The following is an 11,828-nucleotide window of genomic DNA, read 5'->3' as shown; positions in this document are numbered from 1 at the left end:
ATTGTGAGAAGAAAAGAGTGACTCAAAATCAATATGTGAGCACAAAAGAATTGAGAGAGAACCTTATTTACAAACAGCCTTTCATCCTTGTTCACTTTAGGGAATCAATTGTTTCGATCTCTAACATTAACAAGGATTTGCCTAGTGTATTTTCATCTTTGTTACAAGATTTTCAAGAAGTGTTAGGTGATCCACCTAACGAATTACCACCGGAAAGAGGAAAACAACACCAAACCAATCTAATTCAAGGTTCCATCATACTCGTCAAAATACAATATCGAAGAAACCAAAGAGTTAGATTTGTTACGAAAAGCCTACATCCAGGAAAGCCTTAGTTGTGATGTCATCTTAATGACGAAACAAGATTTGAACAACTCCAAAGGCTTTATAGTTCGTGCACCGGGACTCCATGTAAATGATGAGAAAGTAAAAACAACACGAGACTGGCCCACACCATTTTCCATCGCTAAGAGTTATCGAATAGTGCTAGGTGACCCTCCTGATGGGTTACCACCTGAAAGCCCTAATCACTATTCCATATCAATGAAGAGCCACCAGTTACTAGAGTCCAGAGGTAAGTATTTATTACTCATTTTAATGATATTGTAACGTACTCTTCTCCTTTTACAAGGTAAGGCTCGTGAAGTTGTCATCCACACTAAGCACGACTCCTTTAAGTGCATAACAGACCGAGGTAAGCAAAACACAGTAGACGATGCACTACCACGAAGGTATACTCTTACCTATAAAACGCATATTGAACATATCAAAGATGTATATCACAATAACTCAGATATTTCTGATATTTCTACCCATACTTTCAAAAGTGCTTTTAATGAGCTTTATCTTGTATATGAGTTTCCTTGTCAACTAAATAGGTTCTACAGTCCACAAATCTCCTCCCGAGAATTCTTAATTAATGAACCACACTTAGGAGACTTAAGTGATTACTTTAACAAACCAGTTGACATGGTTTTTAAACACTCATTCTCGCCACACACGAATAAAACCATGGAGAAATTATCTGAAGCAATCATACAGAAAGCCAACAGTGGTCGGCGCCATCTTGAATTTCAACCAAAACATCAGATTACAAGACTTGTATGCAAAGAGGATTTCAAGACTACAAGAAATCAGTTTCTACAAGAAGAAACCTCGATAAAACGCATAAAGACACATCACATTGATCCTGGTAAATGTTCACAAGTTTTCCTTTCAACATATATAATTCTCTTTGTTTGGATTTTCAGATTCGAGGACGAATCCTTTGAGGAGTGGGGGAATGATACATGCACCAGAGTCCATAATACATGCTTCTTTGGACTAATGTTTCTACTCGAACCTATTAGAAGAACAAAGTCTCGAAGATTCAAAGCATATCTATTCGGTAAGTATAATGTGAATGAATCATTAAACGATTCTAATGTTGCTCCCTTTAATGTTTCAGATTCGAGGTCGAATCTTTTGAAGAAAGGGAGATGATACATGCATCACAAGGCTCACATCAAAAGAAGAAGTAATAACTCTTCCAAATGATCCACTCGTCCAAGCATTGGAAAAGAAGATCAGAACAGAAGCAGACTTACGACGACTTTTTGAATGGGATCCTGATCTTATTTAGTCAAGATATCTTCTGAAGATACGACCTTCTGTCTCTTATCTTTCTAACGGTTCTTGAATCGCATCAATCCGATATCGGGAACTCAAGATATGACTATTTTACTGAAGACGGTGCATGCAGAAAATCCTATACGGAATTAATACGGGATTTTGTAAATATTACGAATTTTCAATATTTTTATTGATTATTTGTAATATAACTTAATATAGGATGATGCATTATCTTTTAGGATTAGATTTATTATTTTATTAGGAATTAAGGTTGTGTTACAAATATTATATTTAGTTATTATTATTTTATTAGGAATTAGAGTTAAGATATTTAGTTTATTATTATTTATTCATTAGTTATTTAGGACCTTTAGAACTCAGCCCCTATATAAAGGAGGCTTCATTAAACTTTGTAAGGCAAGATTTCTTTGATCAATAATACAACAAGAGTTTGTTTTTGCAAGTGCTGATTGCTTTGTGCCTTCGAAGCTTCTTCTCCTGGAGTTCTTTCAAGTTCTTGTGAGGGAGATTAATCTTCACACTTCAATTTGCCTTTCTATCGCGACTAGGAGGGTTGGTTAGAGCCATTTATCGTGTTTGCCTTTTCATTGTGACTAGGAGGGCTCGATAGGACACTTATCCATCTATTTTTCCACAAATCCATCCGCACCATCAATCATCTTTACCGTTCACCTTCATAAGGGAGATCTTTTGATTTCTTTATTATCTTATTTCATCTTTCATTATTATCTTTTGTTTTTTATTCTAATCGTGTTGTCTTGATTCCAGCACATAAAAGAAACCCTAAACAATCCTAGCGACTGCCGCCACCTTCCCATATTCATCACATTTGTTCTTCATCGAGTCTAGAGCTTTCTAGGTTTGATTCTTCAACAAGAGCAACGTTCATCAATCCGCCACCGCTTCCCTATCACGTGGGGTCTTTGATGGCGTCATTGAAGGAGTACATCAACATTGGAAGCACAGAGAAGTTGTGAAGGTGATTACAATGCAGAGAGCATTCGTACGAGTTATCTATACTGCAAAATTGCTTATAGCAGAGAGTGGGGGAATTCTGGTTTCGGTGGAGAAGCTAAAAGAAGGCCATGCCATAATCATCTACCGAGGGAAAAATTATCGACGCCCTTCAAAGCTAATGACTGACAATCTTCTAACTAAGAGAGAAGCATTACAAAGGTCTATTGAATTGCAGAGAATTGGCGTAAGCTCTTTGATTTTCTTCTCACAAATCGCAACTTTACTGATTATAGAAAATTTTATTTATCCGTTTATCTGTGTTGTATTTCCAGGCTTAACTGTGATTTCTTTTCTGTTTTCTTGGTTATCAGTCCTTGAAGTTTTTTGCATATCAACGACAACAGAGAATCTTAGATTTGAAACTCAAACTGGTGAGAATTTTTTTTTTTTTGAACTTTTTTCAGTACTAATAAAATTATTTTTTCTCTCACCACATCTTCTCAAAATAGCTTTTGATACTTTCTAAAATCCATTAAAGCAAAGCTTGCACATGTTTTCTTATTTGATAGTTACACTGATATACTGGAACTTTAGGCCGAACTGAGGGAAAGAAGAGCCGGTAGTCCGCAAGGGTGACAAGCCACCAACTTATGTTCTATGCATCGTGAGATCCCCTGGAAGTTTCAGTCTTTAAACTATCGTCATATTATTTGACAGTGGCTAATGGTATCTTGCAAACTGAAAATTTTGAAATCATGTAACTTTCTATTACTAGGATTTTGATTCAAGTTTTTCATGCATACAGGCAAATATAAAGACACTTTCTGGATGAAGTGGTTGCAAGTGCTCAAGGAACGTTCACCCCTTCTGGTTTGAACGGAGAATGGCAGCCAGTATGTATAGGTCGTTCACTGGTAATGTTTGCAATAAGGAGAAGAGGAAGAGTGTCAAGACCCAGATCAAGGGCAGAGGAAAAATGATCATTTCTACCTGTTATGGTTGTTTATACATTGACCTTTAGTGTTAGTGCTGGTGTCATTGGAAGGCCACAATGATTATTCATAGGCTGACAAGATAGACAAGTGTGACTGATGTGGTCGACATGTCAATTGATTTTGGTTTTGACATATCACGCGAGATCTGGGATTATTTCAAAGGATTATGGTTTCTCAATGAGTGTAAATTCCGTGTCCCCTATGTCCTATGTCTCATATCCGGAGACCTTTTTCTACGAGAACTTCCCTTCGAAAAATTACTCGAAGGTCTTGATACGCGGAGTAGAGAAGATTCGAAAATAATATAATAATACTATATATTTTTTTATCGTTTACATATCTTTTAATTAGATGATATTATTGTATTTAAAATCATAAGCATGTAGGACATGCTTACGTAACCAATAAAGAGAAGTTTTTTGAATCCAATCTCCGAGATTCATTCATCTGTTTCGTCATTTTCTTCATTGCCAGCTTTTTGGAATATGACTTATGACAGACATTTATTAGTCAAGTCTACGTTGCAATTTTTCCCCGAGCTCTAACACTGGGAAATTTCCTTCGTTGTTCAAGTTTATTCCACTTCATCAATTTTTGCATATTTCATCATATGAACTTGTCCTATTTTCTGCAACTTAATTACAAGACAATGTTGTTTTTAATCATAATTGTAACATTTAATCATAATTTTAGGTTAAAATTACAATTACATCAACCCAATTAAAAGTCTAACTCACTGACGATGTTTCTATATAAGTTATAGGTGATCGTACAGGAGAAGATTCAACAGGTCTAGGTGGAATCGTCAATGATTGAAGCTCTCCTTGCAACATTTCCAACACTTTGCTCATTGATGGTCGATCAGACGGGTAAGATTAAATGCACCAAAGGCTCACTATTATCAGCTTCCTCCTTATTTCTTCTTCCTCATCTGTTACTCCATTAGGATCCAGGTTCATGGACCGATCAAGATTGCTGTAAATCCATGAAGGAAAATATATTTCACTGGTTTGAGACACTCCCACATCGATATTTTTTCTTCCTCCCACCATTTCAAGGACCATCATTCCATAGCTGTACACATCTGATTTATAAGAAACCCCACCGAAGTTTCGACAAACCATTTCTGGTGCAATGTAGCCAATTGTTCCTCTAGCACATGCCATGGAGATAACACTCTCCATTCTTTCACATAATTTGGACAAACCGAAATCCGAGATCTTCGGACAAAAGTTGCCGTCTAAGAGGATGTTGTGAGGTTTTATGTCGAAGTGCAAGATCCTTGTGTTGCAGCCTTGATGCAAGTATTCGAGTCCTCTGGCGATGCCGACTGCAATGTCGTATAACGTTTTCCACTCCAATTGACGATTTTGATGGTGCAGTACTCGATCGTAAATGAATCGGTCCAACGATCCATGGGGCATGAATTCATAAACCAAAGCTCTTTTTGATCTCTCAAAGCAAAAACCAAGTAAAGTTACTATGTTAACATGAGAAGTTCTGCTAACGCTGGCCACTTCGTTCATGAAATCCTCCCCATTTCCCTTGGATTCACCTAGGACTTTAACAGCAACAAGACGACCGTCGGGAAATTTTCCTTTATATACTGTACCATATCCTCCTTGACCTAATTTATCACTAAATTTATTTGTCATTTTCTTGATTTCGCCATAGAAATATCGCCTTGGTGTAAGAGAACCAAACTTTTTTATGAATGCCTCAATCTCTGCATGGTCGTTCATCTTCTGCCGTTGTTGCCGGAAACGTAAAACTCCGATTCCTAGAAGTATACCGACTACGGCTGCACCGGCTATTCCTATTCCGAGGCCTGAAGATAAAAGAAGAGACTGATTAAACTTGGTTCCTGCAATGCTAGAAGTTCTGGGAAACAATGCAATTGGGAAACAATGCAATATTGTTACTAATGGGGTACTAGACTATACCTTGTCCAAGCTTGGCAGGGATGTTATTGCCTCCTGCAATAGTGAAAAATCTCAACATGTTGGCTAAAATTCACTGGAATTACTTCTTCGCAAAAGCAAAAAATAAAAATAGCAAATTGATCTGAATTGTATTCAATTTTTATATGCATGGGATTGGTTTGCTCCAAAGGTCATCGTTGGGTTGAGCACGAAGCTCATGTTAGATAGATGACTTAGCAACTCGGTAACACAAGGTGATATTGATGGAGCAGGTCAGGCCGGAAGCCCGGTATGCCAATGTGAAGGTGTGAAACGCCGGGAAGAAAACAAATGGGAAACGTTGAATTTGAACAACCATATCTTAGTCGGAATTGTTCATCAGTTCACGAGATATTTCAACAGGCGTAAACATAGAACGAAGATGTACCTGGAGACCTTTTGGGACAAAGATCGCCTTCTGATTCTGGGCAGTAGTAACATTCAAATTCACCTGTGGAGTTACGCCCGCACTGACCACCGTCGTTTAAACAACCCTCACACTGAGTATCATCTGCAGACCACTGCAGAATAAACCCAACTTTCACCGCTTCTTCCAAAGCATCCGGATTCTGGTTTCGCTCCAATAACGAAACTTGGGAATTCGGGACTGGAATAATCACTCTGTCACTGCACAATCCCAAGTAATTGCCGACGGCAGTTCCCCAGAAGTCCCCTATCACATAATAACCCATCGTGTTTCTCTCGTTTATTGGGCATTCGAATTGATGAGAAATCTGCCTGATTGATGTGAGATTTACTGGAACTGCGAGAGACTGACAACCATAATACAGGCTTATATTTCGAGTATCCGGGGTGTATTGAAAAGGGCTGTTTTCGAAACTGGAGTTTTGGAAACGAGTGGGACAAATATCGTCACGGTAATCTGTTCTAGAAACATTAAGGGTTTTTGAAGAATTGTTTATTGCAAGAACTCGGTATGTAACATCCATGATCGTGATTTCTGGCTCATTTTCGTTGCAGTGGAGCTGGAATCCAGGGTATCCGCAACTTTCCGGCCGATTCAAGTCCGATCCCCAGAAAGGATAATCGATATTCGAAATGCTTCCACAACTAGGTCGAACACTGCAGCTCAAGAAACTGTTGGCAAACACATATTTGGGAAAGAAATTCAAGAACAAGCTTAGGAAGAAGATGAAGCACGAAGAGGGATGCATTTTTCGGAGAGAAGAGTTGGAAGCGAATTATTGGAAGTGGTTGGACATGAAATGAATTGGTGTTTATCTTCATAATCAAAGTAGTTGGTTTTGACGAATTCCAAGTTGAAATTTTTCCACAGGAAGCTTCTGTTGCAGGTCACATTTAAGGGACAGTCAACGGAAAAATTAGGTAGCCTGACATAGAAATATTATAATCATAAGTGTAAAGAACATGGTTTAATAAAATACTGCTCTCAGGACTCGGAACTCAGAATGTATAAACTCAGTTCGAGTTTCTTAAAGCTTGAGGAAAGCATTTCTCACCAGGCATATGTATTTCTAGAATTGAGGCCTATAGCACTTAAATTCGTTATCATATGCCCTGCAGTTTACCTGGACCTTACTACAAGAGAGTCTCCATATGGTAAGAACTTATACACAGAGCGACAAGGTGACTCGACATCGCTTAGTCTGGTTCGATTTTCATATCCCTCGGCATTCGATCATTTCATGATTGGTAACTCTTGATAGATTCCCTACTAAGTCTAGATTGTTCAGTTGGGGATGGATATATCAATTGACTGCATACTCTGCAACAACGAGGAAGATAAAGTAAATCATTTGTTTTTTTTTTACTGCAAGAGGAGTTGGGTTGGGCTGTGAGCGAGACCAAGAGGAGAGCTGCAACCTCAGAGATTCTATTAATTTCTTGGAATGCATACATTTATTATATCTCGAAATAACGAAATAATAGGCCTCACGGACGTCAAGGAAGGTCGGAAACACATTTGTGTAGCCTCTTGGTGAATAATGTTCGATATAGACTTGATTGAATCGAGAAACTTGATTCTTCTTTTTTGAAAAATGAGAAACTTGATTTAAACCTTGTGAATAGAGCTCTTACTGCAGATAGTATACTTAGCACACATGTGGTCCAGAGAAGGAAGAAAGCATTTCTCATCATAGACGCTTCAGATTGGCTGTAAGATTAGGATAAAAGGATATGTCTCTACATTGGTATTAAACCGGTCAAAGTCGTTAAGTCATTGGCTGCTTAGAGAGATTAGGAGGCAATCCGATGCAGGCATGCAACATATCCAATTTGCTGCAACTGCTATGAACATTTGGACTTCGGAATGAGCCAAACGAAGAGGGGTAAGACTTGAGGCTTGAGATATTCGATGAACAGATAAGTTTTGCAACAACCATCAACTTAGCAGAATTATACAGAAGAGCTATTACATACCTGTTGCTGGTAAACATGTGGTTTCGCCAGGTTGATATTTGCAAAAGCAAATGAAACTGTTTGAAGTTTGATTATATCCACAAACACCATCTGAATCTCTGCATCTTCTGCATTCATCGTTATCCAATTCCCATTGCAACTCAAAACCTCCCCTTAAAGCCTGCCCCATAGTCATCGGGTTCACTTCAAGATCCTGTGCGGCGGCTTCATAAACTGGAATCAGGACATTTCTACGGCAAACCCTGGGGCGAGGATCAGACAGAACGTTTCTAGTAGAATATGACACATCCATGAGGGTACCATTTATGGAGCAGTTGGTAAGAAAAATAAACGTCGAGGTTGCGGGTAGGTAGCAACCGTAGAACAGGGTGAGGTTCCTAAGGTTCGGGCTATAATCAAACTGATTGAAGTCGATTGCAGTGTCGATTAGTTCCCTGGGACAATAACCATTCCAGTAGTCCTCTCTAGCAACCTTAAGTATCTGTTGTTCGGGGTTTATGTTAAGAACTCGTAAGGTGTTTTCATTCATCATGATTTTGGCTACATCATCCTCGCACTTGAGCTCGAATCCTGGTCGACCACAGTAACTCGAACGGTTCATTCCCCAGAAAGGGTAACCGATGTTTGCGACACTTCCGCATGATAACATAGTCCTGCAGTTCGTGTATCGAGGATCATTGACGGATAAAATCATCGGAGCTCTGATCGAGACAACGAGAAAGAAGAAGAGGGGCAGAAGGGAAGATTTCGGAGAAGTAATTGGTTGCATCTTGTTGATTTTACAACAGTGCAGGGTTGAATGGATTTATGGAGTGTTTTTAATCCTTAAGGCTCAATGTTTGAGTCCTTTTCTAATGTGGGAATGTGCAGCAAATTACATAAGGTGTTGGAAAATTGAGTCACGAGTGATGCAAAAGTGTCTATGGAGACATCTATTATGAGGCAGAAAAGACAAAGCTTTACTGGCAGAATTTGACGGGAATTGTTTGAATATGCAATAATTTGAAAAAAATATATCTTTATTAAAATATTTTAAGATTTTTCTTTATGCAGGATAGATTAAATGAAGATCAGACCATTTAACCTGTAATTTATTGTTTAATGTAGGGAAATTTCTAATGATTACAAAGTAATATATTTTTTAAGTAATTTTAATCATTTGACAATGAGCGTTTAATTACTTTTACAATTGTCAGTGCTCGAACCCGTGACTTCTAGGAACAACAACGATTCCTTTAACCACTTCCTATTCTTACTTAAAAGCGATTACATATGTTGTAATTTTGTAGGAAGAATAAGTATGACTTTTGTGAACGATATTTGATCAAACAAACAACAATCAGATGGTTGAAATAATTGTCGTCACTTAAACTATATAATTATGAAATGAAGATATGGTAAAATTCCTATTTGAATGAAACAAACCAGTAAATCACAACATCAAGTGAAAAACGCTAACTAAATTCAAGGTGTAATCAAATAGACTTGAATTAGTAATTAACATTAGATTTAAGGCTTAAAGTTCGGTTTGAATTTGAATAATTTTTTTATAGTTTGAAATGATTACGACATAGTTTTTGTTCATAATCTTTCTTAATTATTGATAATGCACACATCCTAAAGATATAACTGCTCGAATCCATGACCTCAAGGAAGAACAACACTCTCTTTAACCTTATATCCAATTTGGTATTACTATTAAAAAGTAATTTAAAAAGTGCTGTAAAAAATACTTTTAAATGTGTTTTTGAAAAGTGCAGTTTAAAATTTTAACTGTTTGAAATTACTGTTAAAATCTAATTTTTGGTAAGATAAAATATCTATTTTAGATATTATGTTGTAAATTGAAAATATAATATTTAAGAATAAAAATATAATTTCACCAAAAATTGATTTTCTACCGCAAAAATTAGAAATTAGAAATTTGAGTTTAGCGTTACTTATTGAGTGATAAATCATCTTTTTATTGCAAAAAAAATGGAAAAATTATATGATATATAGATTGCAATAAAATTTGTACAAATTTATTTTTTATGATATCAATATAATAAATATTAAAAACTAAAATTACTATATATAGGCTTAATTATAATTATTTTTTATTAATTACAAAATTATTATATTTTTAAGATAAATGATAAAATTTAAACTCATGTAAAATAAAATAATATACACATCATTGACCGGCCAACCAATTAATGAATCTTCAGTCCTAACTAGAGTTATAACAATTATGCCATTTGATATATATATTAAATGTTCCATCAAAAATAGAAACTCTGTCTGATGTTAGGTTTTAATCATTTATTAAAGTTCAGTGGAATGGAAAATAATGGAGTAATAAATCATAATAGTGAATATTGTTTTGTTGTAAAAAAAAAATGAAGAGTAAATACCTTGGCGACGGCATTCGTTGGGGTATCGATATTCCAGTAAATTCTGACTTAGGTGTGGGCAGTAGCAGAATGTTTGACCGTCGGAGATGTTAAAACCGCAGGCTCCGCCGGAAGCATTGCACTTGAGGCAGGCTGAGGTATCCTCCTTCCATTTCACCTGGAACCCTGTTTTCATGGCTACTCCCAAAACCAATGGCAAGGAGGGATTACCGCTAAACCCTGTCCAGTAGGCTTGAAAAATGGGAAAAGTGAGACTTGCCAAACATCCATCTAAGCGGATATTACCCGTCGTTACCGAAACATTGTTGTAGCTTGAAGAATTGCAAGGGAAGAATCCAAGACTGGATGAGGATGACGGGGGGCAGTCATAAAACAGAGTAGCATTGGTATAACCGGGAGCAGGAGGAGGAGCAGGCCCAAGATCCAACAGCTCATAATCTATTACGGAATCTCTGATCGGAGAATGTGGTCTACAAAACCCATTTTTGAACAAGTCCTCCCTCGCAATCCTTAGAGTTCGACGGTCCGGATGGATGTCCATCACCCGATACCTTACACCAACCATTTCAAAGGTGGTAGTATTAGAATGATGACAGTGAAGCTCCAAACCAGGATGTCCGCACTCCGGTATTCGATGACCCCCAAAGAAAGGATACCCGATGGAGATGTTCCCACATTCGAACCTTGCTTCACTGCAGTTTTTGTAAATCAGATAAGTGCTTAGTGAAACAGGAAAACAAAGCATCACTAACAATAACCACAACATAGCATGAGGCAGAGATGATGAGAAAGAAAGATGATTCATTTCCTTTTTCTAAATTTTCAGAGGAAAGAAGGCATAGAATAAGGCCAATTATGATGAATCATATAGGTATATAGGAAGGATTGTCTTTGCTCAACTTCCCAAGAATTTTAAGCAAACAGAAAGTGATCGAAACAAAGACTTGACAATATGAATAGTCGGGTTGACTTATAAAGGACTTTAGGCTTTTGTTTTACCAAAGGCATTGATTTAGGGTTTAACTCTGAATTTAGTCTCTCTACTTCACAGAAATTAATAAAGTTTGTCTCTCTTTTTATGTTATCAAATTTGGTCCTTATACTTTACCAAACTAAGAAGTTAACCTAATTGTGTCTAAACACATGAACTTACTGTTAATTTGTTACAAATAAATTGTTGGTTTTTGGTCCTTGTACTTTACGAAAATAATAAGTTAATTTCACTATTGGTAAACATATTTTTGTATCTCCTCCGTAAAGCGTGCTTCCAAGTCTTGTCCATCTCCAAATTTTTATGTCCTCTTGAGTGCTATAGTTCATTAATCTAATCCTAGTCAATTTCATCGTCGATTAAATTTATTATAAGACAATAAGGTCTATTCTCCCTGTTAAGCCGACAAATAGATATCATCGCTCTAGACCTAAAGAGACATATAAATCGTCATACTAAAAAGAAAGAGGATTCTCTCTCTTTTCCTCTCTCG

At 36.9% G+C, this 11,828-nt stretch overlaps 3 protein-coding genes and 1 pseudogene across 3 annotated transcripts; 1 reads left to right on the top strand and 3 right to left on the bottom strand.

Annotated features, from left to right (window-relative positions):
- Positions 1 to 2,551: 2,551 nt before the first annotated feature.
- On the top strand, positions 2,552 to 3,378 carry LOC120196777 (chloroplastic group IIA intron splicing facilitator CRS1, chloroplastic-like). Its single transcript, XM_039198498.1, has 3 exons — positions 2,552 to 2,833; positions 2,961 to 3,020; positions 3,184 to 3,378. Exons 1-3 carry the CDS (start codon positions 2,621 to 2,623, stop codon positions 3,223 to 3,225), a joined length of 315 nt encoding a protein of 104 aa, XP_039054429.1. The 5' UTR covers positions 2,552 to 2,620; the 3' UTR covers positions 3,226 to 3,378.
- Positions 3,379 to 4,232: 854 nt separating this feature from the next.
- Positions 4,233 to 6,779, bottom strand: LOC120196494 (annotated as a pseudogene).
- Positions 6,780 to 7,940: 1,161 nt separating this feature from the next.
- On the bottom strand, positions 7,941 to 8,837 carry LOC120196890 (LEAF RUST 10 DISEASE-RESISTANCE LOCUS RECEPTOR-LIKE PROTEIN KINASE-like 2.7). Its single transcript, XM_039198578.1, has one exon. It carries the CDS (start codon positions 8,715 to 8,717, stop codon positions 7,941 to 7,943), a length of 777 nt encoding a protein of 258 aa, XP_039054509.1. The 5' UTR covers positions 8,718 to 8,837.
- A 1,418-nt stretch (positions 8,838 to 10,255) lies between these two features.
- Positions 10,256 to 11,149, bottom strand: LOC120196889 (LEAF RUST 10 DISEASE-RESISTANCE LOCUS RECEPTOR-LIKE PROTEIN KINASE-like 1.3). Its single transcript, XM_039198577.1, has one exon. It carries the CDS (start codon positions 11,147 to 11,149, stop codon positions 10,256 to 10,258), a length of 894 nt encoding a protein of 297 aa, XP_039054508.1.
- Between the last annotated feature and the right edge of the window lie 679 nt (positions 11,150 to 11,828).

The sequence above is a fragment of the Hibiscus syriacus genome, unplaced genomic scaffold, assembly GCF_006381635.1.
Source record: "Hibiscus syriacus cultivar Baekdansim isolate YM2019G1 unplaced genomic scaffold, ASM638163v2 tig00117034_pilon, whole genome shotgun sequence".
Taxonomy (NCBI): Eukaryota; Viridiplantae; Streptophyta; class Magnoliopsida; order Malvales; family Malvaceae; genus Hibiscus; species Hibiscus syriacus.
Note: the sequence above shows the minus strand (reverse complement) of the source record. Positions and strands in the feature narration are given on the sequence as shown.